At 38.2% G+C, this 27,522-nt stretch overlaps 1 protein-coding gene across 4 annotated transcripts in view; it reads right to left on the bottom strand.

The window, feature by feature from the left end:
- Nucleotides 1–22,619: 22,619 nt before the first annotated feature.
- The window catches only part of STAU1 (staufen double-stranded RNA binding protein 1), a 2,205,075-nt gene continuing 2,200,172 nt past the window's right edge, over nucleotides 22,620–27,522 (bottom strand). For all 4 annotated transcript variants that reach the window (XM_044089934.1, XM_044089936.1, XM_044089933.1 and 1 more), the window contains one exon: nucleotides 22,620–23,531. In XM_044089934.1, coding sequence (XP_043945869.1) covers nucleotides 23,441–23,531 — 91 coding nt within the window. In that variant the 3' untranslated portion in view covers nucleotides 22,620–23,440. The remainder of the gene's footprint in view (nucleotides 23,532–27,522) is intronic.

The raw sequence follows: 27,522 nt of genomic DNA, 5'->3' as shown, positions 1-27,522 counted from the left end.
GTCAGCATCTTGAATTTTGGAATGTCCAGAAAAGTGTTTAGAGTAGATAAGTCCAGAATTGGATGCCATGATTTTTCTTTTCTGGGTACCAGGAAAAGTCTTGAATAGAAACCTTGTCCCTTTTCCTCTTCTGGTACTGGTTGAATAGCCTCCATGTTCATGAGGGACAGTACTTGTTTCTGGGCCTCTGCCCATCCGTTTGGGATTGGCAACGTGTGGAAATGAAATCTGTATCCCTGGGATACTATATTTAAAACCCATTTGTCCTGGGTTATAAGTTGCCAGTTTCTTGCATGAAGTGCCAGTTTTCCCCCCAAAGGGGTGGCTAAAAGGTAAGTGCTTGGTAAGTGTAGAGGGAAGTCATTGAGACTGTTTACCATAGGGAGGTGCCTTGTTGTTTCTAGATTTGGAGGCGGAGGCACCCCATTGTTTTGTTCTAGAAGTCCCTTGTGACTGAAACCTGGAGCCTTTGGAATGTCTGGGTTTGACTTGAGTGGCTCTCGAAGGAACTGGAAAGGACCAGTTCTTAGCAGGCCAATGCCTACTAAATTTTGGAGGTTGCACTTGTAAGAAATCTTTCACAGTTTGAATAGATTTAGCTTTATCTTCCATCTTTTTTAAAATGTCTTCAGCCTTATTACCAAAGAGACGGTCCTGTTGTAAAGGAGCATCCAACAATTTTGCTTTAACATGATCAGGCAGAGTTTGCTTTTTGAGCCATGCATGCCTTCTTAGCACAGACACAGTTACAGCAGCCCTGCAAGAGGCCTCTAAAGAAACAAAACCACATTGCAAAGTAGGTTTTCCAATTTGTTCAGCTGAATGCAATAAATCCTGTAAATCTTAGTTTTCCACACAGTCAGAAATGAACATCATTTTCTGTTTAAGCAGTCCCATGATATGCTGTTGATATTTAAGCATATGAAATTGACAGTTTAAAGCCCTGATTGCCAAGGTTGCATAAGTGTAAACTTTCTTACCCCTTCTATCCAACGCCCTGGAATCTCTATCAGAAGGGGTAGGATTTTTAGCTGTAGAGTCCTTAATGCCCTTAGGACCCTGAGAAATGGTTTCAGGATCTGCAATAGGATTTTTGAAAAGGAATTTGTGGGAGTCAGGAACCCAGTAGTATCTCTGTCTGGCTTACAAGGAGCCGGAGGCAGAGAATCAGGAGCCATACTAGATTCTGAAAAAACATCAACAATGTCTAGAAAAGGAGGTATAGCCAAAGGCCTATGCTGAGGATGAAGAAGAAAATCCCCAAGTCTCTTTCTAGATTCAGAGAAACCCTGACTTTCCCAGTGGAAATGTTCCCTTAAGGTATGTAAAGTTTCCCCAAAAGAAAAATCCTCAGGGGGAGAAGCAGAAGGAATGGAATATTCTGCATCACAGTCCTCATAAGTAGGTATAGACAAATCTTGTTCATTAGAAAAGTCAGAAGATGCGTGGCCAAGGATGAACACAGGATAGCAGCAGATTTCTTCAGCTCCACCAATTTCATTACACTGACGGGAATTAATTACTTAAAAAATTAATTTTTGAAGTAATTTTCTTTCTAAATATGTTTTATATAGTTCTTGAACTATATCTAAAAAAGAAAGGAAATTTTAACAATATTCCTGTCAGAAATCACTTTGGAAATTTTCCTGTCAGTTTATCAGTCTGAAATGAGTTCCAGTAAGACAAATTCTCAAGACTCCAGCATCAAGAAAGAACTTCAGTCTCTGATAACTATAATCCAGCAACTTACTGCTAAGATGGATAAAATGGATACTAAAATAGATACCTTCATAGAAAAAACTACAAAACAAATAGACTTGTTACATCCTGCAACAACAGAAGATCCAGATGACAGGCATAGAAGAAGCTGTGAATGACATGGAAAATAGAATCCAAGAAGAGGAAAACAACATTGAGTTTCTGCTGAAACAAAATACACATTTACAAACAAAGCTTGATGACCTGGAAAATAGATATAGGCGCAATAACATTAGGATTTTTGGACTGCCAGAAAATATTGAAGGTAACAATATTACTTCTTTTTTAACAACATGGCTCCCTAAAACTTTAGACTTACCAGAAGCATTCTCTTTTGGTATCGAAAGAGCACATAGATCTATTAACAAAAACTATCCTAGATCAGTTATAGTTAGATTTCTATCATCTTTTGATAAAGAGATGGTTCTTAAATCTGCTTGGGCTAAAGCTCCTGTTAAGATTAATGAGACAACTGTGCGTTTTGACAATGACTATTCTTCCATGGTAATAGCTAAAAGAAAAGTTTTTCTGCCACTAATAAGGGAGCTTAAAAAAGCACAGTTTAAAACATACCTTCTGTTTCCTGCCAAGCTTAAAATCTTCCTTCCTGATGGTCCTAAAATTTTTGATGACTTAGACTCTGCTTTACTGTTTATCAAAAAAAAATAAGATTTTGGATAAAATAGAGGAAATGGAATGGGCTAGTCCTTCATTAAAGAGACTGGCAACTGAAACTTCGTGGAAGACTTCAGAGAAGAAGAAGAGACTAAAAAACAAATGATTTGTTCTGTTTTTTTTTTCTCTCATCATTTTATTTCATTATTAATCTTTTTAAATATAGTTCCTGTATTTCCAGAAAGCCACAAATATTCTGAAAAAGATTTAATCAAAGTTATTCTCTGTGTGCAAAGAAATGTTTTGTTTCATAACCAGTCAAAATATCTGAAGAACTAATAACAAGCTATGATTCAATTTGTTTCTCTTTCTGAAAAAGAGAAGTAAGGTCAGTAATTTGATACATTTTTTTTCTTTCTCTTTTTTTTTCCTTCTCCTTTTCTTCTTTTCTTTGTTTAAACAATGACATTCTATTTAGATTATGTAGTGGGTAAAGGGTGGGGGAGGGCAGGGAGAGAAGAGTAATGAAAATATGATTAATAGAATAGTAACATATTTATTCCTTGTAAAAAGTTTATATGCTCTTCAAATGCTATTTCTAATTATACTTTCTTGATTATACTGCTTATGCTTGTTTGTAAATAATCTGTCATGCTTTAACTAATAATTAGAACTAAATAATAGTAAATAATGTTTTATTTTTAACTCTATTAATATAAACAGTAAGTAATATTCCATTGTATATACTTCTTATAGCTTTCTCTTACATTTTTTTTATTTCTGCCTTACACTCTTTTATTTTCTACTCTCTTTTTCTTTTCTTGATTAATATATAGAAATGCTTTTGATCATATAGACACAGTAAATAATAAGATTTGCATAAAAATTGAGTTGGGAGTTTTATTACTTATTAATAACTTTGGGCTTAATTTCACTTGCATAGAGGCTGTAATAACCTGTAAAATACATCATGAAGGTTTTGTCATGTTTAGATGCATTTACACTGCTAAATGAATGTCACTAGTTTTTAATAAGTTTCCCGCCAAAATGTTAAGGGAGATAATCTGTGATATGGGCTGACTCATGCACAGTGTCCATGAGCTACTTCAAAAGCTTCAACTCTCAGAATTCTCACAGAGAAGCTGAAAGCAGTCAGTCTAACCTTTGACCTAGATACCACACTGACACATCACAAATTCAGGAAGAACACTCTACCAGGAAGTAGAACTGATGCAAATGCGACTATGTGAAGGAAAATGAACTCTTTAACATCTAAATGTGAGTTATTTTATATAATTACTTAAATATCTATGTTATAATTCATAAAATGTCGGTTATGAGTTTAAATGATGCAGTTTCTTGTAGTAAGTAAATGTCTTATTTTAGACGGCATAGAAAATGAAACATTTATTCAAGTGTTTTTGAAAATCTACTTAATCTGTGTTAAAAACTTATGTTCCAAACATATACATTACTATAACTCATTTAATTCATCTGATTGACAAGCATAAATAATTTTATAACTCTATTCTGGAAGAAATTGTCATGTGATATATTTTAAAGCAGTAGTATAGCATGGTTGTAAAATCTGGTTACTAAAATGTGTTTGCTGTGCATTATTTTGTATGAAGCAGACAGATTTATTGTAGGGACAGCAAGTAGGATAGTGCTCAGCAAGGACACAACTCAGTGAGATCAGATATATATATATATATGTGTGTGTGTGTGTGTGTGTATGTATGTGTGTGTATATATATATATATATATATATATATATATATATATATATATGTGTGTATGTGTGTGTGTGTGTGTGTGTGTGTGTGTATATGTATATATATGTGTGTGTGTATATATATATATATATATATATATATATATATATGTGTGTGTGTGTGTGTGTATATATATATATATATATATATATATATATATATATATGTGTGTATATATGTGTGTGTGTGATGGCTTCTTTTTTTTTTTTTACAATAATGCAAGTGTTTCTGAGAATCTGCATAACTATGCAGTATGATTTATAACAATTTCTATAAATACAATATTTTATTCTATTGACAATAATGAGTATAAGTAAAATGCTCATATACAAGCAATTCAAGGTTTTTTTTGGAAGCTGTTGACTGCATTTACATGACAGAAAATAGATGCATCTTAATATATGTAATGTCTGAATCATATTAGCCAAAGTTATTGATTTAAATGAATGTTAGAACTTATTTTTCTCTCCTCTTGATTTCTAACATCAAGATTATTTGAATGCTATTTGAATACAAGTGTTTTATATTACATAGATGTATATAGTAGTATGAACAGTTTTTTTTTTTAAAGTTTATTTTAGTTTATATGATGCTGTTTTACCAAATGTGTAGTCTTGTCTTGCTAGATAATTGAATTGAAAACTGTTAACCTCAGTTAAATATAACTAGTATTAAATTGATAAGGTGGTAGCTGAGGTACTGCTGCTTAGGGTAGGGGGTTAACTTGAGTGGTAAATACTACTCTAAGTTGGAGTTTATAACTCCAGGCTGGATGCAAGGTTTAATCCTTACATTATTTTCACTTGTTCATTGTTATATGTATATAGTTTTGACATCCACAATATATTTTGTACACTCATTGTCACTACAAACAAAATTGAATCCTATACAAAATCCCATAAGAGATTCAATAAATACAGCTATATTTAAAGGTACACCTAAAGGAGGAGATGTAACATTACTTATGTTGTTATTTTGATCATAAGATTCTTAAGTTTTAAAAATGCCAAATGACATCTTTAAAAGGAATTTCTTTAAACATTAATGGATTGAATAATCCGTGTAAAAGGGCAAGTCTAATAAGATACATTAATTTACATAAGGCCAACTTAGTCTTCCTGCAAGAAACCCATCTCTTGAAAAAAGATATTGATAAACTAGCCACAAACAAATATACAGTATTGGTTAGTTCAGAGCAGACTCAGAAAAAAAGAGGAGTGGCTATTTTATGGAATAAAAGTATGCCCATTCCTAAAACCATTAAGTCTTATCAGGATGACAAAGGAATGTTTTGTATGGTTACAATACAAATTAATGGGAAGACTTGCACTTTAATTAATGTATATTGGATACTTGGAATTGGTATTAATACAGTGAAACATCATCTTGATAAGATCATATCATTCTCTATAGGAGATATTATTTTAGCTGGTGACTTTAATTGTATACTACATGAAAGTGATACTACCACTATAGGAAAAGAAGAATTACATCTAATGCAAAACATTTAAATGATTTTGCTAATTCTTATCATTTGAATGATATTAATAATCAGATAGATTCAAAATCATTACCATACACCTTTTTTCTAACAGATACAAAACTTATTCAAAAATAGATAGGGTCTTTATTTCTAACCAGATGGTAACAGATTTAATTAATTCCAAAATCATTTCATGTCCTATATCTGATCATAATTCAATTGTTTTTGAATTCATGATAAAAAATACTCAATGTTCAGATCAAAAGGATACCAGCATACTTAACTCAACTAAAAGACTATAAAGAATATATACTTTCAGAAGTAAAACATTTTTTAGACATAAATAATACTCCTGAAGTCTCCATTGTCTATGTTTGGGATGCCTTAAAATCATATCTATATGGACAAAGTATCAGATGGTATAATAATAAAAGGAAATCTTGGGATAAGGAATTGTTAGATATTCAAAGTAAATTAGACTCTTATAAACATAATAATAAAGAAAATATTATGGACAAGAAAGTTATTGAAGAAATAAACAAACTAAATGAGAAATACAAAGAAATTTTAACTCATAAAGTTAAAATAACTTTAGAGAAATACAAGTTTTGTCTTATTCAATAAGCCCCAAATACTTACATAGACTTAAAAATAAAACAAAAAGGTTGAATAAACAAAACAATATCAAAGAAATCTTTTCTCTAAGGAAAAGAAGAATGTTTCTAGTATACCAGAAATACTAGATGAATTTAGAAATCACTTTCACAAAATTAACCATAATAACATTAACATGGAACCTAAAGATAAAATAAAGGAGTTTATAACCACAAACATGAATAAAAAGCTTAATAAACAACAGATTAAACTATTGGACAAAAAGTATTTCATATACAGAGGTTATTACACAAATAAATAAGCTTAAATCAAACAAAGCACCGGGTAATGATGGTATTATACCAGAGATATATAAAATCCTTTCTAAAAATACATATTCATTAATACATAAGGTTTTTATTTTGGCCCACACTGAGTTAATAACCCCCCCATCTTGGCAATATACATTTATTTCGCCAATTTTAAAACCTAATAAAGATCCAACTAGATGTACTTCATATCGGCCCATCTCATTACTTAATGTTGATTATAAAATGTTTATGAGTATTTTTGCTGATAGATTGAAGACGATCATCCCCGGCATTATAGATATAGATCAGACAGGCTTCATTGTAAATAGAAATACTTTTGATAATATAAGAAGAACTTTAACATTAATTGATTTTGCAAATTAACACTTATTAGTCTTGATATAAGTTCAGCATTTGATTCAGTAAGTTGGGACTATCTGTTTACCTTACTGAAGTGCACAAACTTCTCAGATGCATTTGTAAATCTAATTGAGCATTTATACAAAGGAACATTGGCTTATATTAAGGTAGGAACATATGTTTCACAAAAAATACCCATTTTTAAAGGTACAAAACAAGGATGTCCACTTTCTCCACTATTATTCACTTTAGTAATGGAGCCTTGGGCTAATTTGATCAGAAACAGTACTGACATAGAGGGTTTTGAAATAGATGAAAATACAACATCCAAAATTCAACTTTTTGCAGATGATGTTCTAATTACATCAGCAGGATCTAATTCTTCTATGCAGTCTCTATTTGATAAAATGATGAATTTTAAAAGGATTTCTGGTTTAATATTCAATGAAGAAAAAACTAAAATACTACCTATATATACACGAAAAAATATTATCATTAGTGATTTTACTAAATATGTACCCAATTCAGGTCAGATAACTTATTTAGGTATAATACTATCTAAAGATATTAAATCTATTATATATAATAATTATAATACCTGTTTTCTTAATATACAAAATCTTTTTAATACCTGGAATAATATGTTTTTTACTATGGAGGAGAGATTTACAATTATTAAAATGATAATATTCCCCAAGATTTTATAGTTAATACAATCAATAATACTTCCACCTACAAAAATAATTATCAAGAAACTGAATACACTAATGTTAAACTTCCTATGGGCACCTAATAGACCTAGGATTGCTTTAAAGAAACATACTAATAGCTGGTCTCAAGGGGGTATTTCTTTTCCAGACTTTAATTTATATACTATCTCTTCTATTGTAAAAATTATTACTTTATTAATAGATCAGTCATATGTCGCAAAATGGAAAGATTATTGGGAGCTAATTAGTATGCACTTCATGAAAATCTCCTTAACACATAAAAATATGATTGTAAATAACTCCATGTTATGGTTACTAAAGGAATTTTGTACTTCACCTATTACACCTAAACATATGGTTTGTTACCCATTAAATATTAGCTATCGTAACTTTATATTCATGCACCCTAAGTATAGGGAATGGAATTTTATTATATTCCCTATAATGTATACTCAGGGTATGCTTTTGTCATCCACTTCTGAAGGAACTCATTTAGCTATAGATAATGACCTAAAATACTGGTATCAGTTGATATCTGATAATAAAGTTAAAAATCTAGATTTCTTAAAACAAGAATTTGATCTAAGAGAAACTTGCTGGTTAGAGGTTCAGACCTTTAGACAACATCTCATTAATAAAATATATCTAATGTCTATAACAGTTAAAGAATCTATTCCAACACTGATTGATTACTTGATATTAAATTTACAACATAAAGTTTCTGATAAAGGTAAACTTTCATACATACATAAAATTATCAGACAAGAAACTTTTTACAGTGTAGATACATACTGGAATTATTTCACTTCTATTAATGGGGACCCACCAAATCAACAAGATAAACAATATATATTGGAATCTGCCTATAGAACTAAGTCTTCCATTGTCTGGAGACTTTATACATGGAAATTTTTACATAGATCTTTTTATACACCTTTGATGATGAATAAAATAAATAATAAAGATAATCTATGTAAGAGATGTAATGTAGAAATTAATGCTGACTGGGCTCATATGTTTTATGACTGTATAAAATTGAAAGAATACTGGAAGTCAATTAATGATTTTTTGCAGGCTCTTTTTACAGATAATTTCATTATTTCTAAATCTCTTATATTATTCAACACACCTGTACCTCAAAGTGTTAAAAAGGTTAAGCTTCCCTTGTTATGGTCTATTCTAGCAGTGGCTAGGAAAATAATAACCAGAAATTGGATTTCAGATACACCTCCTTCGTTCAATGAATATATGGAAATAAACACAATTAGGTCAAGAACAACTAGAAAAACATCTTATTATATTGTATGGGATAATTTACAAAATTTGTTAAAAAAATTCTAATTTCAATAACATGGTATTTTAGTTTAACTGATCTGATTGTAGTGGATGTTTTTGTAAATACTTTAGTTGTTTTGTTGAATATTATAATAACATCTATTTTTAATTACTTGTATAAAATTGTTATGATATTTCTCTTATATGTTAAAACAATAAACCTGTTTTGAAAAAAAAAAAAGAAAAGTCAGAAGAAATAGAATCCTGTTCAGCAGATTCATAATCAATGTCTTGCCTAGGCCTCTTAGAAGGAGGGGGTTGGCTACCCCTGATCAGAGTAATTAAATCTTCAGCCATTTTGATCACTTGTTTTTTAGGCATAGGGGCTTGCACATGTGGCCCAGGCATCGTTTTTTTAGACATAGATTTAGATTTTGGCCTTAATTTTGAAGATGGCGTCGGTCTAATATACAAATCTGTAGGCCTGAAAACACCCTCAGAAGCTGGTGCCTGGACAGCAGCTCTGGACCCATCTAAGGTAGAGACATCCGCGGGTTTCATAATTGAAGCATCTCGCGACATACCGGACTCCGAATGGGTCTCAGTAGATGCCTGCGAATCAGAAGTAGCGGGTATCAGAGGCTGCGAAAGCACCTCGAGTACCGGTGAACTGGTGACTGGCTTAGGAGAAGGGTCGCCAGTTTTGGAGCTTGACGGCCTGTCTTTTTCTTTGCATTTTTTTAGGTATTCCAGTAGTCTGATTGCTAACCGACAACATTTCTGGATAATTAAATTGTGAGCCAAAGTATTTAGAAGCAAAAATATACCGACGTTTAATAGTGCATTGATTAAATTTAGCATAAAACAGACAGCAAGGTACGTTGGGGTCAGGGCCTAGGCAAAAAATACAGTACAAATGAAAATCCTTATGAGGTATTTGCTTCCCACAAGTAACACAATTATTAACTTTTACTGACATTGGTAAGGAGCAAGAAAAAGTTTCCCCAACGGGGTACTAAGCTTTTAGTTGAAGACTTCGGTTCTGAAACACGAAAATGAAAATTTCAGGAGTCAGCCGACCGGCACTTGCAAACTGCTTCTGCTTCGGGCACCGCGAGGCAAGAAAGACTGATGTAATGACGTCAGCTGCATGTTTTATACCCTTGATGACCTGAAGGGACAACAACTGACACAGGACCCAAGACTTTGTTAATCAGGCCAACTGAGGGCAACCTGCCAGCAGATTACCAAATGTAATGACTGCAACAGTGAAACACGAAGAACATCTGGTCAGGTAGAAAAAAAGGTTAAAGTAAATTTCAAATCATAACAACAAAATAATCAAGTTAAGCTTAGCTCAAAGAGAGTTTGGCTGACGCATCTTAAGTAGAAGATTAGCAAACGAGATCTGAAGTAATCTAGACAGGGCATTCTGGGTACTTAGCTCAAGAGTTTTTGGTTCTCGCAAGCTGTTATAATGGCTAAGCCGGTTCCAAAAGTTGGAACAGAGTCCCACACATCAAAGATAAATGAAGGTTGACAACATCAGATAAACAGTATCATCAGAGTTTGAGTCACGGTACTTTTGGGTTTGTAAATTACCCAAATAACAGAGCTCCTCTTCATTCTCAGAGGATGAAGAATCCACCTCTTTTTGGAAGGCTACTGCCCTTCTTTAAGTTAGAGTTGGAGAAGCCTCACAAGAGGCTCTTGATCTGGATTGTAAGTCCCATTTACAATTTCTGTATGCCTGAGTTATACTGAGTTGGGTGGATAGAGGATGGCAAATAAGAGACCACTGAGTCGCTAGGGTCCAGTGAAGAATTCTCATGTGGTATCGTGCAAACAGAACCAAAACTACTATGGCAGACACTAACCCCCAATGCTCGAAGAATCAATTGAGCTGAGAGAGAATTTTGAATGATCTTTTTGACCTGGAATCGTATAGTTCTGTACCCTTGGTAAGGGAAGGGAGGCAGTCAAGGATACTGTATCGAACAAAACTCTCAAACTCCAATATTTGAGTTGGTTCTAGTTGAGGTTTGTTGTGATGGTTAGTAATTCCCAGGTGAAAGCATTACTGAATACATAATCTCGTGCTTTGACCAGATGATCTGTGGTGGGAGCAGTTATGAGCCAGTCAACCAAGTAAGGAAACACCCAGAATCCTTGCAGTCTCAAATGAGCTGCCACTACTGCCATGTATTTGGTGAACACCACTGGGCTGTGGTGAGACCACAGGGAAGAGCTCTGAACTGGTAATGACTGGCTTCCAGCCAGAAGCGTAGGTATCTTCTGGATTGTCTTTTTATATGATGGTACTTATCCTGAATATCTATACTGAGCACATCCAGTCATCTTTGTACAGAAACTGTGCAATGGACTGAACCATGACCATCTGGAACTTGGTGCACTGAATGGACTTGTTTAGGATGCTGAGATCCAAAAATGATCTCCCGTCCCTGGTTTTCTTTGGTACTAAAAAGAATCCTGAGTATGTTCCAGATACTTTCTGGTCTGGGGGATCTCTTGGAGGAGTCTTTTTCTAGCATCTTTTTTTATTTCTAGTGCTGCTGCTTTTTCCTGACTGGGAGGAACATCAGGAATTTTGTTTACAGTTGGGGAGGGTAGGGAAAAGGGTATTATATAACCTTTGGAAATAATCCTCTGCACCATGAATCTTTTGTAATCTCTATCCAGCCTCTCTGGTGCAGGGATAAATGACCCCTGACTGCTTCCAGAAGTGGACAACCATGCCTCCTTTCAGGGACGCTGGTAGGATCCAGAGGTGGTCTCTCTAGAGCCTTGATTTTGCAGACCTCCTCTGCCACGTAGGCAGCATCTTCCAATAGAGTTCCCCCTCTGCCACTGAGGGAACTATCTCCATCACTGATCTTGGAAAGGGACCCTGGGACTTTTTGAACCACATTTTCCAACCACCTCTGATTCCTAGAAAAGGTCCTTTGAGGAGTCAAAAAATCTATGCCCACAGCAGACAGGGTTTTTCCTTTCTGCTCTCACCTGGATACTGTGTCTTTAACACTGGGGCCAAATAAAGAACTTCTTTCAAAGGGAGCATTGACGAAAGAAGAATTGAAAGACTGTCCTTGAGGTAACTTCAGATGTATGGCAGATGAGCCTCATGGACAAGTTTGAAATAGATTGTAGAGTAGCCAACTGTGAGGCATTCAAGCTCTGCCTCAAAAGTTATGGTCCCAGAGAGGAATTTGGCAAGTTCTTTAATCAAATCCCTCTGGAGTCTACTGAAGTTTGCCAAATAATTTCAGCAATCAAACTATAAAAGTCGGTTTAGCATATACATGGTTCCTGAATCTGTCCAATGCACTACACTCCCTGTAAGGGGGATGGACAGAGGAACTCTATTCTGCAAGTTCCTTTTTTGTGGCCGCCGCTACAACCATGGCATCAACTGGTACTCCCCCTTGCTCCAAAATTCCCTATCCTTGGATGGTGTCAGGATCCTGTCTGGTGTCTCTGGGATCAGCTCAACGGAATTGGGTTCCTTCCACACCCATTGAGATATCAAATCAATGAGCTCATTGGTGGGCAGTGTAACCCAGGAGGTAAATGGGCCAGCTCCAAAGGCTTCCAGGAACACTGATTCCTCTTGGGAAGGACTGTCGGGTAGACCAGCCACCCCTTTGCTTGAGGATCTGTAGTATGCCTCCAAAGGAGACGTCAACAGGTGCTGATCTAGGGAACATTCCCCTTATTGAAATCAGTATCATCAGTGACACACTTGTGAGGAGAATCTAAGTGATTCCTTTTACATTTTCTCCTTCTAGGGACTTTGTCGCAATGTTCCGAAGAAATATCAGAAGATATTGATATACCCTGCAGGGTATCCTGAAGACTTGTGGTGCAGGAAGTTGAGGCCAGAGATGCAAAGATAACTGGATATGGGAAGTAGGAGCCAAGGAGGGTGGGTGGATATGTCCTTTCTCTTAGAGCAGAGAAAGCTCTCTCCACTATCTGGAAAGCAGAATGCCACAGACAGATGGCTCTGAGAAGACATGCTTCTGGACCACTGGCTCCTTCCGACCAGAAGGCAAACCGCTTGAGGCAGGGGTCAGACCTGAGCTATCTAGTGCTGCGGATCTGAGGGGTACAGATGGCTCCAACAACCTCTGAGTCAGCTCCAGCACCCCAGATCCAGAGCAGACCCTATGCTTCTGAGTCATCCGGCTCAGACATGCCAGTCCATTCAGAGATGATATCAGTGTACAAGATAAAATTATCTTTAGATCCGATACAGATCGATCCAGGATCCTCAGATCTAACTGCTCTGAAACCAAAGGTAGGATCGAAAAAGGAGACAAAAATTAGATGGGGTATTATTCACAAAGGTCTCCGGACCAGACGGGGTAAGAGCCAGGGAAAACACCCATTTGAATTGTGTCAAGAGGAATTTCCTCATCATCCTGTCCACATTTGCTTTGGTCAGACTTCTGGAAGAATGAGAAGAAACTACTGATGAAGCCCTAGAATGACAGCGTCTTTCCAGAATGGGAGATGGGCGATGACAGGACACCAGATCCAGACATGGAGGAGATCTGATGCAAGGTGGCCTCTCTGTATGCTGCTTCATCTACAAAGGGGTCAGTTCCAAAGTTTTTGTTTTTGGATCTGTAGCAGTTGGACAAGATTTTGTCTTTGGATCCAAACAGGTCAGATCTGACGGTTTTGAAATCTTAAGAGGTGGTTCAGAACCCAGAGTCTAGAAACTTGTAGGGTCAAGGGAACTTTTTTTAGCCTCTTTTTTGTCATTTTTTGGGGGGGAGGGTTGGGCCCCAAAAGCTGTACCGGAATAATTTGATGGGAGTAATCCTCTCAAAATTAATTTATCCTTATCAATAAGGGCCCAACGGTTGAAGGCCTTACAAGCATCACAGGCAGAATCCAAGTGGACTGGGCCTAAACAAACACACACAGCATGTGCATCAGATAGTGGAATTTTATAGCCAAAGGCTGTACATTTTTTTAAAACTGAAGGTTTTTTCAGCCATATCTTTTCCACAAGAAAGAGAAAAGGATTTTTTTTTTTATAGCGAAAGATAAAGGAAAAATATTACAAACAATGGCAACAAATGAATACATCTAAAAGGTATAATGGAGAAAAGGGAAAGAAAACTTACCAACTATGGTGCTGCAGAATTACATAAGTGTAGAAAGGGCACAGGAGGATATGTAGAGGACTTACTAAGAAATACATAAAAAGAAAGAAATTCGATAAAATATTCACTTTTACTCACAAAACCCTATTACTGCTCGACAGCTGATGGTGACCATGCCTGTATGTGAAGTCAACAAATGAGATCCGAGGTATGGTAGGGAACTAGTGCATTATGGGTAAGGGAGGAGCTTGAGAGTTCCAGTGTTCCATGAGCTGGAAAAAGTGGGCAAGTTGGATGCAAACCCATTTGTTGAGGAATGAATGAAAATGACATCAAAAGGATTGGTTTTCAAGCACACAGTCTTCGTGAAAAAATATGTAGGGAAATTTTGCAGACAAGGCATGGAGCTCAGAAATTATCCTAGCAGAAGTAAAAGAAGGCTCAGAAGGAAGGCTAGTTAATACTTGCAATAAAACTTAATTACCAAGGAGGAAATGGGTCTCTAAGTGGCGGACATAAAACAAAAGTACCTATAAGAAAGTCTTTACATAGTCTTAAGGATGCAATAAGAATGTGATTCTCACCAATGTGCAAGGAAGACATGGCCACTACTTTGATAGTGAAATAGCGGTTTTCTTTCCAAAAGACAGGCAAGAAATTCCAAGACTGTTGGTAGAAAAAACAAAAAAGGATCAAGACTGCATTCAACTGCCCATATGGAGAACCTTTTCCATTTGCTTTTGTATATTTTACGTGTAGAAGATTTGTTAAGATGTCAGGATGTGAACTGAGGACGAAAACTTGGACTGTCTAGTCATCACTGAAATTAGAGAATCCATGCAGTTAACTTGAGGAACTGAATATCTAGGTGAGGTGACCCTCGATGGGTGAGAAAGTAGATTTGGAGTCAAGTCCAGAACCCCGGGAGGGTGTACTAGAGGAGGCCAGAGAAAGGGAGACCATACTAGTTGAGGCCAGTGGGGGGTATAAGGATGACTGATCATTTTCAATACTTTTTGGAAAAATCTGGCAATCAAAGGAGTAGAAAGAAGGCACAAAGGAGTACTGGAGGCCAATTGGGGGTCACAGCATGCCTTGGTTGGCTCCCTCTCCTGGGGGATTAGACCAATGAACTTGCAGCACTTAATGTTGTGAAGAAATGCAAAGATATTACAGCAAGGTCGGCCCCAGTTGCTAAACATCTGCTCCGTGACTACTGGACTGAGACAGCACTCATAAGGGAGAAAGACAAACCTGCTCAACCTAACACACTGGACTTCCTCAGAATGTGGGTCTATACGAGAAGACTAAACGTTTAAAACCACGAACACTCTAAAGAGTGAAAATGCCAGACCTCAAAATCATTATTGTGGGGGGGCTGCACCCCCCTAAACATATATCCCAACTCCGACATCACTACAGTGAGGAAAGGGTGAACATTCTGATCTTCACTGTACTGTGATCTCAAAAAAAGCACTTCGAAGTCTGGCATTTTTGCTCTTTAGAGCATTCGCAATTTTAAACTTTCGGTCTTCTAATACAGACCCCAGAATGTGTGCTGCTATTAGAAAGTGGCAAGGAGGTATTGCCTGTTGCTACACTCTCATGGCCTCTTGACAACATGGATAAGATCTGGTTCCTCTCTGCTTGTTGATGTACCAAGTGACTGCCATGTTGTCTGTCTGGACAAATATCATAGGTAAGGGGAGATCTTAGATTTTTCCTGAAAAGTCTGCAACTGTAGAACTGCTCTCATCTCCAAGATATTGATGTCTGCGCTGGACTCCAATTGTGATCAGGTACCTTAGACTCATGCCCTCCACCTCAATGCAAGTGAGAAGCATCCATGGTTTCCATGGCCTGGGGACAGGAAAGACTGAAGGGACATTCTGATGAAATGTGTAAATTCCAACCACCACCGGACAAGTGTTTTGTAAATCTTTGTTAAAAATAATGGAAAAGTTACAGGTGGCTGTCTTATCAACCAATGAACCACGCAGAATACATATGTAGTACCCGGCCAGGGGAACCAAGGTGATCGAAGCTGAAATGGAGCCTGGAACACTGAATTATTTTTGCTGGTGGCTTCTGACAGGGCAAGAGAACAATGCTCGTTAATGAATGTATGTAATCCTTGTTTGGGGCAGTTTTGCAATTTGGAGTGGTCTCACCAACTGAGCCCCTGTGACCTCAAACTGAACTGGACAAAGCTTTTACTTTGTGAAATTTCCAATAATACCAAGATTTCAACACAGATGGAGTAAGCCGTCCATGCCTTAGAAGAGTAGATCCCTGTAGGGGCAGTTACGAGCTATTCCAAATAAGGGAACACCTGGAACCTCTGCAGTCCAAGATGAGCTGCTATCTGCAATATATTTGCACAACACCTGGGGAGAGGGGGGACTGTGGTGAGACCAAAAGACAGAGCTAAGATACTTCTTGGAGCACCTGTCCAGCTCTCCCTCAGTACAGGAACAAACTATACTATGAACATCTGGAATTTTGATTTGCTACAAATTTGTTGAGGTAACTTAGGTCCTCATTTTTCTTTGGCACTAAAAAGAACCTTGAGTAAATTCCAGATGGGTGGAAGGGAATGAAGCAGCCTCTGGTTATGATCCTCTGCACCCATTTGTCTTGAGTGATGTATGGCCAGGTTGATGGATGCAATAATAAGCCCCTACTGCTTCAGAGAGCAGCCGTCGGGTAACTGCTCAAAAGTGCTGAAAAGGCTTCTTAGAGAAAGGACCTCTGAAACTTTGATTCTGTAGACAACTTATAATAGACATTGCCCCCTGGAGGCAGAAGATTTTCCTCTTCTGTCACAGGAAACTCTGTTGTCTTCAGAATTGCCAGGTGAAAACCTCAGGGATTTGCAGAACAAAACTTTTTTACCTCCTTTTTGGTTCCTGGAAAAGGTCCTCTGAGGAGTGGAGAATTTGATCCCATTGGCAGAGGGATTTGCCATCTTTTTTACTTCTAGAAACTGTCCTCCTCAATTTTGGACCAATGAGTGTTGATCGTCATAAGGGGTGTTCACAAAAGATGTCTTAAAATGTACCGCAAAGTCATAAAGCTGCATCCAAGCATATCTCCTAATAGATATGCCTGTGCCAGCTGACCTAGATGGACTTTCAGTGGCATTGGAGATAAGACACACAGAAAGATAAGGACTGGAGGGTAGCCAGCTGCACATCAATACATTTCTTTTGATCCACAGACAAGGTACTCGGGAGAGATTAGATCTCCTTGGTCAAATCTCTCTGAAAACTTGTGACGTGTCCCAAATAATTCAAAATCCTTACCGAGAATATAGATGAGGCATAAACTCATTCCTCAAATCTGTCCAATTGTAAGACTTCCTATTTAGAACTTTCTTCTGCCATTTCCTTTCTGGTGGCTGTGAACCACTATCATGGAGTCCACAGCTGGACCCTTGCTCCAATGGAGACGATACTGAGGAGCAACAAAGAACTTAACTGGTTTCTTAGGGATGGGTTCAGCTGTGTCCGGCTCCATCCATGCCCACTCAGAAATAACTTCCACCATCTCATCAGTGGGTGGGACCACCCAAGACAGACAGGCCAGAACCAAAAGCCTTGATGAAAATAAGAAAGAGCTAATACAAATTTCTACAGTTTGTTAGATAACAAAAAGGGTAAGAGTTTTTCTTCTTTATTCTTCTCAGGGTGCAGGAAACTTATGATTGGTGATAGAGAGGTAATAAGTAAAAAGAAGAGTTAGTAGTTTTGTAAAGGTAAGAGAAAACAGTACAAGATTGTGGCTACTTGTGTGTATTTCATTAATCATTAGGGGAACTTAGCATATTGTTGTACACCTCTCCTGGGGTATTACCTGAACAAAGCCAGGAGTGAGTTAGGTGGTTAAGTAATTTTTTGAAGAGTTGTGCTTGTTGTAGATCTGACAGTGTCTGGGACAGAGTTCCAGAGTGTTGCTATGTGACTAGAGTAAAGTGTTTCTCTCGTAGTATTTGTAGCTCTGGTTACTGTTAGTAAGGACACGGTGGAGCAAAGTGTACTGTTATTGGATTAAGGTAATATAATATTCTGTATAGATGGTGTTTTTCCAGTTGAAGTATTTTGCGTGCTATTGTCAGTTGATTACAGGACAATATGTGAGGCAATTCTAACCAAGAGAGTTGTTTTAGACCTAGGAAATGGTGTGATCTGTGGGTGAATCTGTGGCAAACTTTACAATCTTGTTATAGCATAAATTAATTTTTCAAGGTCTGACTTTTTGAGGTTTAATAAGTAATGGAGGCATAAAGCAGTGTAGATAGGAGGTGGGTTCTAGCAATGGCTATCCTGGTACTACTGGTTAGGAACTGTTTCTCTATAGAGTACTCAATTTTGTGTGTACCTTCTTCACTGTGTGTTGTGTGTATGCTGAATCTCAGGTTACCATCAATTACCACTCCTAGTAGTTTTGCTCGAGTTTTTGGTAAAATGACTATTTGTCTGTGGTTGTGATGGAAAAAGTTGGGGGGGGGGTGTCTGGTGTTCTGGAGGGGTGGAAGACCATAAGCTTTGTTTTTCTAGGGTTAAGGATGAGCGGACAGTGAGAGTCATGATTCAATTGCAGTGAAGGATTTTTTGCACAATATCTTGTTGTTGTAGGGTAGGGGCAGTGCATATGAGTATGGAGTCAACTGAATACTGGATAGTAGATGCTAGATGTGTGGCTGAGCTAAGACTATTGGTAAATAAACTAAAAAGGAGGGGGCAGAGTATGGATCCTTGTGGGACTCCTAATGTAACAGGGAATAGGGGGGAGAGGTCTTGCAACCATTGCACTGCTTGTTGACAACCCGTTAAGTAGCTTTGAAACCAGGTGACAAGCTGGGGAGCTTAGGTTGTTGAGGACAGCAAGTAGCTTGGGACGGAATACGGTATCAAACACTTTGGACATATTGAGGAAGACTGAGGAGACTGTTACCTTCATTGCTGTGTTGATTGATGCTGTTAGAAAAGCTTAGGAGGGCGACAATGGTGCTATGATGTGGTCTAAATCTGTGTTGAGAATTGGCTAGTAGCTTATTATTTGTGAGGAATTGTGAGTGGGTCCACCTCTCTAGGACTTTAGAGTGGGGAAAGAATGGCACTTGATCTGTAATTTGAAAGTTCAGTTGAGTAGCCACCTTTGTGGAGATGGATTACGTGGGATATTTTCCAGATCTGGTGGACACACTGCTCTGAGATGGGATATGCAATTGCTGGGGTTGGCATTTTGAGAAATTCGGCTGGCAAGGTATCTGCTGCTAATGTAGTAGGTTTTAATTTACTAATTTTTCCTTTTCTTTCTCCCTGGCATCTCCCTCACTTTTTCAGTTTCATTAGAGGAGAAGAGGAAGAAAACATTTTGTTGTGACTCTAGGGAGAGTTCTTTCAAAACAAGTTTCCTATGGTGTTCCACAATGGCAAGCTGGTCAAAGGCTTCACAAACAGAACATAAAGTGTCTAAGTGAGAAGTCTGTCGTGTGTAGGAGTTGGGCAGCTTGTGGATACAAGCCACACTTTTCTTGAAACCAGTCAAGTTTCTCCTTCTTGAACATCCACAAAAGGAAAAGAGTTTTTTTTTAATAGAAAAGAGAAAAAAGAATGTCCAATGCTCAAGGCAAAGGTTTAGGGGAGGAAGAGGTAGGCAATAAGAAAGGTAACAAATAGTAATAATTACAAGTCACTTATTCATAAAAACCACCAGTGCACCAACAGATCTGTCCTACATTTGTGGTGACAAACAAGATCTGAGGTTGTTGGGTCAACACAAGGGAATTATGAGTAAGGGGTGGAGCCTGAGTAACAGATTCAAAGCCTGAAAGTGGCTGAAGTTGGACCTGAAGACCTATATTTTGAGGAATGGATGGAAAAGCATAATCAGATTTTCTCCTGGTACTGAACAATGAGGTGTCAGCATTAGGGATCTTTACAAATAAAGTTTTTCACACTCTCAAACAGATGCAGCTACACCTGTTCAAACATAGCAATGTTGATGCTGGCTGCTCTTACTGCTCCTTCCACTATGTACTGTGAAGCAGCCTCATGGAGAGATTTGTAATGGCGTAGTACCACCTGCAACTCAAGTTGTTTCCTGGTGTCTGGAGTGGGAGTCAAGTGCTTCCTCTGCCAAGTCTCTCTGAAGCCTTACATGGGTTATGCAATTGTAATGCCCAAGTGGGAAATGTTCCCAAGATGCTCTGGTGGTTGATCCACTGTTCCAGATTCCTTACTTGGAGATGAACCGTAAAACTTTCCAAAGAAAAGTCTCTCTCATGGTGGCAGGAGCCAATATAATAAAATCCACAAGATGGCCTTTGATGCAATGTGATCTGTCGTTGAAAAAATATAAAGACTATCAGGATAATAGGCTCAACAATATCAGGCCACCACCATACCCTCTCCTCATCCAGGCTGACTGTTTGGTCAGTGGGAAGGATCACCCAAGAAGTAGAGGTGGCAGACCTAAATGCCTCGAACATCACTGCCTTATTCAAGAAACTAGAACACAATCCCACTGACACAATTTCAACATATACTCACATCTGGTGTCTTCATGAGGGGACTGGGGGATCCTTCCCCTTCACTCAAGTCAGTGTCTTGGGTAACACATTCCATATGGAAATATGTGCATCCCCCCTTATACATGCATTTTCCTGGGTGTCTGTTGGTGTGTGTGTGTGTGTGGGGGGGTCTGAAGATCCACAAGTGTCTTGAGCTCCCTAATGGAGGAAGAGTTTGAGGTGCTCCAGTGCTGCTCTGCCTTTGGTTGATGATGGGGACTCAATGACTCATACAGACTGGGGTCCAAGGGAGAAGCCAAGACTGAAGGTGCATCCCTTTCATGCAGAGGGATGGGAAATGATCCCTATGGAACCTGAAAGTCCAAAGGACACCCTGGTCAGAATAGACACATTCCTTAAAGAAGGGAAGGGGGAGCAGTTGGCTCCAACACCGACGACACACCTTGAATACTGATGTACCAACACCAAGAATAGTACTGAACAAGGCAGCGAAGACTGCTTTGAGAACTCAGTGTTAACAGTTAGGTACAGAGAAGCATGTGGCCCTGAAGGACTCTGGATTGAGTGCAGTGGATGTAACTTTGGGACCAATGGATTGGAGCCAACTGATTGAGGAAGAGAACTGCCATGAGCTCTGAAATCACCATTAACATGACTATGTCAGGAAAGGAGCCGATGTAAAGAGGTTTATGAGCCAACCAGATGTCCTCTGGAAACAAAGGGGGATGGGATGACACCCATATGTACTTGCAATATGAGAAAGGCCCTCATCACGTAATCATAAATGATACTGGTGATACTCCTGGCAGACCAGAATGAGGACAGACAGAGAGGAGAGAAGCCAAGAAACCTACTGAATTCCCTCTCTACGGAACAGCTGCTGTATTTTCTCTCCTCAGGGACCAATAACAGGGTTCACCTTGTTCAGTGCAAGTGGGCAATGGAAGAGAGGGCTTTGGAACAGGTGGCTGGAAATTGGACTGAAACCAAGGTCTCTTTGGCAGGGGAAGGTTTTGGTACCTTGGATGAAAGAGCTAAGGGAGGAGTATCCTCATATTTTCTTTCTCTCTCCTATTTCTCCACGTTTTTTCTTCTCTCTTTTCCATTTCTTGTTTTCTGGTCCATACCCACAGTCAGCAAGGAGAAGAACCTTTATTATCAACTTACTTTACTGTTTGCGCAAGGAACAAGTCTCAAAGGCCTTACTGTTTTCATAGGAGGCCTTGAGATGTCCCAGACCCAGGCACATGACAAAGGTCAAGTGTGACCTTGCGGCAGAATTCTGTGCCCCCAATTGGCACATTTTTGAAACCAGCAACCTTTTAAATGCCAATAATTTAAAGCCAGTACAACATAGCACTATAAATCTATAACAATAAAATAACTAGCAAAGGCACACAAGACAATAACTGTAGAACATGTTTAATAAAGTGAACAAGTATCAAAACAGTGAGTGGAAAAGTACAGTTTTAATTGGGAGTGAGATTTTTTGTTGCTATAAAATAGTGCAAATGGAAGAGAAACAAATGAAAGAAAAAAGTCTGAGAAGGTATTTGAAGGAGGATGCAAAAACTGCTCATCGGACACTTGTGTGAAGAGTGCTGGACAACTACGGCTGTAGCAGATGGCAGCAAATGAGATCTGAGGGGTTGAAGAGAGATGCATGGGAAAAGGGTAGCTGTGGTGCACGTGTATATAGCTGAAGAAGTTGCCATTTCGGATCCGTCACAAATGTAAAAGACTTGACAGTCAAATCAGACAGGGATAGTATAATATCAGTACTTTCAGTTAAGTTTTACACTTCTAAGCATTTAACTAATATTGCTAATCATTTGATATTTATCCAGTTGTACGATTTTACAGTAAAGTATGTTGTGACTGGAAAAAATGTAATCACGATCTAGCTCAGTTAGTAAAAACACAAATAAATAATATTAGCATCACATTTAGCAATTGTGCTCCACATCAAATCAATCATTTCTTCAATCATTTCTTCATTCTCTTGTAGAAAAGTAAAAGCTGTATGAATATAAAAACGTAAAAGTAAACACAATTACCCCCCAAATTAATACCGCCATTTATTTGGACAAACACCAAGTTTTACTTACATTCCATGAGGAGCAGAAAGTTCAAAGTAAACAATGAACTGAAGCAGTACTGAATTTTGCAAGCAAGTCTCGTGCTTTTACTTGAAATGTGCACAATGTGCACAATAACACGACACATGAGAAGCAACACAACAGGTTACATATCAACAAGTAAACTTCTTCAGTCCTACATGGAGATGTAACTAAACAGTTCAAAGCACTCAAGGAAAATCATTTGCACTTTCTTCTTTTATGTACTTAGACTGTATACCGAAATACAGCAATAAAACTGTCATTAATACATCTTTTATATATTCTAACTAAAAAATAAATTTCCAAGATCAATGCTCTTTTTTTGGCTCCAACACAAATTATAAACTGGGAAGCAAAAATGATAATGTTTGTTTAAAATAAAATCTATCTTACAATCTGATGATTATCAGGGTTTCTTTAAAAATACATGAAAAAGTTTTAACTTAGCATAGTTGCATTTTAATGGAACATAAACTGCCTATGTGGAAATGATCAAAACCAGATTTGTTAACTGGCATTACTGCATGCCAGTACTACAAAATATAGTTCCAACCCTGTGTTGTAGCAGTCAAACTGTTTAAATAAAGTCCATAATTTTCATTAAAAATATCTCCTCTTCTTCATTTTAAGACACTTAAGCAACTATTATGATTTAGATACTATAGCATAATGACAACTGTAGTGATCTAAAACAGTCAAGTTACTACAAAAGGAAGCATTTGATTTTCTCTGGTGCTTTTAGCTTTGGGTCCAGTCAAAAGCTTGATTAAGCAGTGCTGTCCAGTGTTTGTCCTAGAGTGCTTGAGTTAGCCGGTTTAAGGACAGCAGGATCACTTTCTAATTCCTGTTTCACACACCTTGGGGAGAAAAAAAAAAGAGAGAAAGTATGATCACTAATGCATTCTTAATCAGATTAACCAAACAACTCCATTTTCATAATTTCCATTTTAAGAAAATATTCTGCCTAGTTTACTAGGAAGCAAAGAAAAAAAAGGTATACAATTCCATTTTTTTACATTACAAATGAAGACAACAGTGGTGACTTTAGGATTTAATGCAAAAAGTTGAGCTGATTATGCCTGCATTTAGCATAACTATCCTTTTTCATTCTGGCAAACCGCCAAATTTATTGCTTACCTAAATTAGATGAATTAAAATATTTACTACTTCTTGAGTAACAATGGATCACAATCTCTCTCATCTCTGAGGTCTCAAAATTAATCTAGCTGCACAACCAGACAGACTGTGAAGACAGCGTAGAGATGTCATTGTGGGGCAGTTCCTAAGCAAACTAAACAAAAGATAAAGTTTCACTGAATTTACCAGTGGAGCCCTTGTTGTATTTACTACACAGCTCATTCTTTCCTTGGTTCTAAGGCATCCTTTTTTTCTGAATCTCCTGCCTTTATGGTAGTGCAGCATGTGATACCACAACATGTACCATGTGCCAAGCCTACAAGTCTACCAATTCACCTCACAACCAGACAGCATGCACGCATTTCTCACCCATTATCTTAAATCACAGTCAAAAAAACTAGTCACAATTTCAAAATCAAAACACTACTACAGAATCTTTATCAGAATTGTGACAACTCTGGAAAAAAAAACTTCCAGTGAAATCTGGAAAGCCTTAAAGGTCAACTCTTTCAAACAAATTCAGAAGTCTCACCTTCTTTTAAACTGGATTTACAACTATAACAAAGGGATGAAAACGAAGACAAGCTTACTTCACTCCAGTGTCTCCACCTACAATCCTCTCATCTCTCTTCTACTAGTATCTTCCAAGTTACAGTCCATTCCTCCTCTGCAGCCTCAATTACTAGCAAATCAGCTCTTTCCTAAAGTTGTTTATCTTAATCTTTTCATATTCTATAAGCCATAAAAGAATGACCCCTGCTCACTTTATTCCCATCCTCAAAACTCTTACTTATAAAACTACATGTAAACAATATACATTTATCAGGAATCTAAATATTACCCACAATGATACTATTCATTCCATCTTCTCCCAAGGTTATTACTGTCTGTCTATTCTATGCAACTATTCAGAGTACAACTCCGCCTAACAACCAAGTCAAACTTCTTGTGTGACTGCTTACTGGAAAAAACAGAATCTACTTCTTTTTGTGTGAGAACAGTGAAAGTGGTCAAAAAGCCAGTATTCCTTAAATATCTGCATCTGTGGCAGCTCAACCCCTGTTAATAAACTCAAAATAAAGGTTACCTATCAAAACATCTTCTCTTCATAACATCTAAACTCAAAACATCAAGACCATAACATCTAAACTTTAAAACATTTAAAACTCACATCGAATCTCAAAACACTGAAAACTACAAAGCAACTATAAATAACATCACACATAGTTTTTACTATGTTTATGCAAGGGGGCAAGCCCCACTGCACTCCCCACAGCCCCCCCGTAAATTAAATATACCAACTCCAAGGTCGCACTACAGTGGGGGAAAAAAGTACAGTTTTATACCTACCATAAATGTAGATGTTCGAGGATCTACATTGCTGCAGTCATAACCTGTGGGTAGTCCGCTGTCCTCGATCGGCCCGAATACCAAAGAGCTGGGCTGGCGTCGGTCATTGTCGCCTGGAGCTGACGTCAGTACGTAGTAGTACTTAAGCGCATGACCGACGCCATATCCTCAGTCTTTCTTGCCCCATATGTCAGAAGGCCTAAGAATGAAAGAAGGCCAGAGCCAAAATAGTAAACACCCAACCACCAACTATAGAGGGGAAGGAGGTGGGGATAATTGGACTGCAGCAATGTAGATCCTCGAACATCTACATTTATGGTAGGTACAAAACTGTACTATGTTCTTCGTCTCACATTGCTGCAGTCATAACCTGTGGGTAGAATCCCAAAGCAAAGGAAAAGGGAGGCTGGCAAACTAAGTAGCATTAGGAGCTGCTAACATGCCCTGTAAAACTGCAGTGGCAAACCCAGCCCTGGACTTGGAATAAAGAGGGAGATGGTAATGCTTAGTAAAAGTGTGTACTGAACTCCAAGTAGCTGCCTCCAAAATATCCTTAGTAGCTACCCCCCTCAAAAAAGCAGTAGATGTGGCAGTAGCCCTAGTAGAATGAGGCCTGAGGCCTGATCCCAGCAGGAACATCCTTCCCATGATGAGTAACAAAAAGCAATACATTGACCAATCCACTTAGAAATAGTCTGCTTTGAAACAGCCTTCCCTTGTGAACCCAAAGCAAAAGAAACAAATAACTGTTGACTCTGTCTGAACTCTTTAGTTCTGCTCAAATAATAACGTAACTGTCTGTGGATATCCAAAGAATGCAAGACTTTTCCCCCCTTATTTTGGGGATCAGCATAAAACGTAGGCAAATGAATAGACTGGTTCAAGGCCACATTAGAAATCACTTTAGGCATAAAAGTAGGGTTAGTTCGCAAAGAAACTCTATCCTTATGGAATATCAGAAAGGGTTCAACTGCCATGAGTGCCTGCAATTCAGATACCCTCCTAGCAGAAGTAATGGCCAACAAAAAAGCAGTCTTCCAAGACAAAAACTGCAATTCAGACAAAGCTGCAGGTTCAAAAGGAGGTAGAGTAAGCTTCTCTAACACAAAATTGAGATCCCAGGAAGGAGTAGGAGCTCTACGTGGGGGTCTTATATTCTTTGCCCCTCTAAGAAATTGTTTGAACAAAGGGTGAGAAAATAAAGGAGGGTCACAATCATAGTGAGCAGAAATGGCTGCAGCATGAACCTTCACAGAAGAGAATGACAAACCCTTGTCCAGTAATTCAGTAAGATACTGCAGTGCAAAACTCAAATTAGGCACTGAAACATCAAAGCCCTTTGCTGTGCTCCAAAGAAAAAATCTCTTCCATTTATCAGCATAAACTTTTCTAGTACTAGGCCGCCTGGCTTCCAAAATGACATCTAAGACCTGTTGAGGAAGCTGAGACCCCACCGGCTCCATTACAGAATACGCCAGGCTGTTAGATGCAGGGACTGCACCCGAACATTGAGAAAATGATTGTTTGACTGGGACAACAAATGAGGAACCTGTGGCAAAGGCCAAGGAGGCTCCTGAATTAAACTCCTCAGCAGAGGATACCAATGCTGACGAGGCCAATCTGGTGCTATTAGAATCATGCAAGGCTTGTCCCTCCTGGCTTTCAAGAGCACCTTGGGAAGAAGAGGCAGAGGGGGAAAAGCATAAACGTGAAGGCTGTTCCAAATGAAAGATACAGCATCCACTTTCCAAGCATTTGGGTGGAACAACTTTGTGCAAAATTTTGGCAGTTGGAAATTCAGTGGAGAAGCGAACAGATCTATGTCTGGAGCTCCTCAAGCCACGGTCAACTGTTTGAATACCTGAGGGTCCAGTTTCCACTCGTGGGGATCCACAATTTGCCTGCTCAATACATCTGCTAGGGAGTTCTGTGCTCCTGGCAGAAACCGTGCTTGAAGACTGATGTGCAAACTCAGAGCAGTCTCCCACAAAATCATTGCTCGTCTGCAAAGAGGGTAGGAATGGGTTCCCCCCTGCTTGTTGATGTACCACATGACTGTTGTGTTGTCTGTTTGAATCAACACCTGTCCCAGCTGAAGTAGGTCCTTGAAGGCTATCAAGGCAAATTGGACTGCTAACATCTCCTTCATGTTGATATGCAAATGTAGTAGTTTGGGAGGCCACGTGTCTTGTATCCATTTTCCATTGAAGTGTGCTCCCCAAGCCAAGTCCGAGGCATCAGTCGTTAGGATCTGACTCGCCTCTGGTCGGATCACAGAGAGTCCCTTGTTTAGGTGACATTCCTGAGCCCACCACAATAATTCCTTCTGGATGCAAGGTATAATCCGAATGACAGTGTCCA

The sequence above is a fragment of the Protopterus annectens genome, chromosome 12.part0, assembly GCF_019279795.1.
Source record: "Protopterus annectens isolate FY-2018-M chromosome 12.part0, PAN1.0, whole genome shotgun sequence".
Classification (NCBI taxonomy): Eukaryota; Metazoa; Chordata; order Ceratodontiformes; family Protopteridae; genus Protopterus; species Protopterus annectens.
The sequence above is the reverse complement of the archived record's forward strand: the minus strand, read 5'-3'. Positions and strand labels throughout refer to the sequence as shown.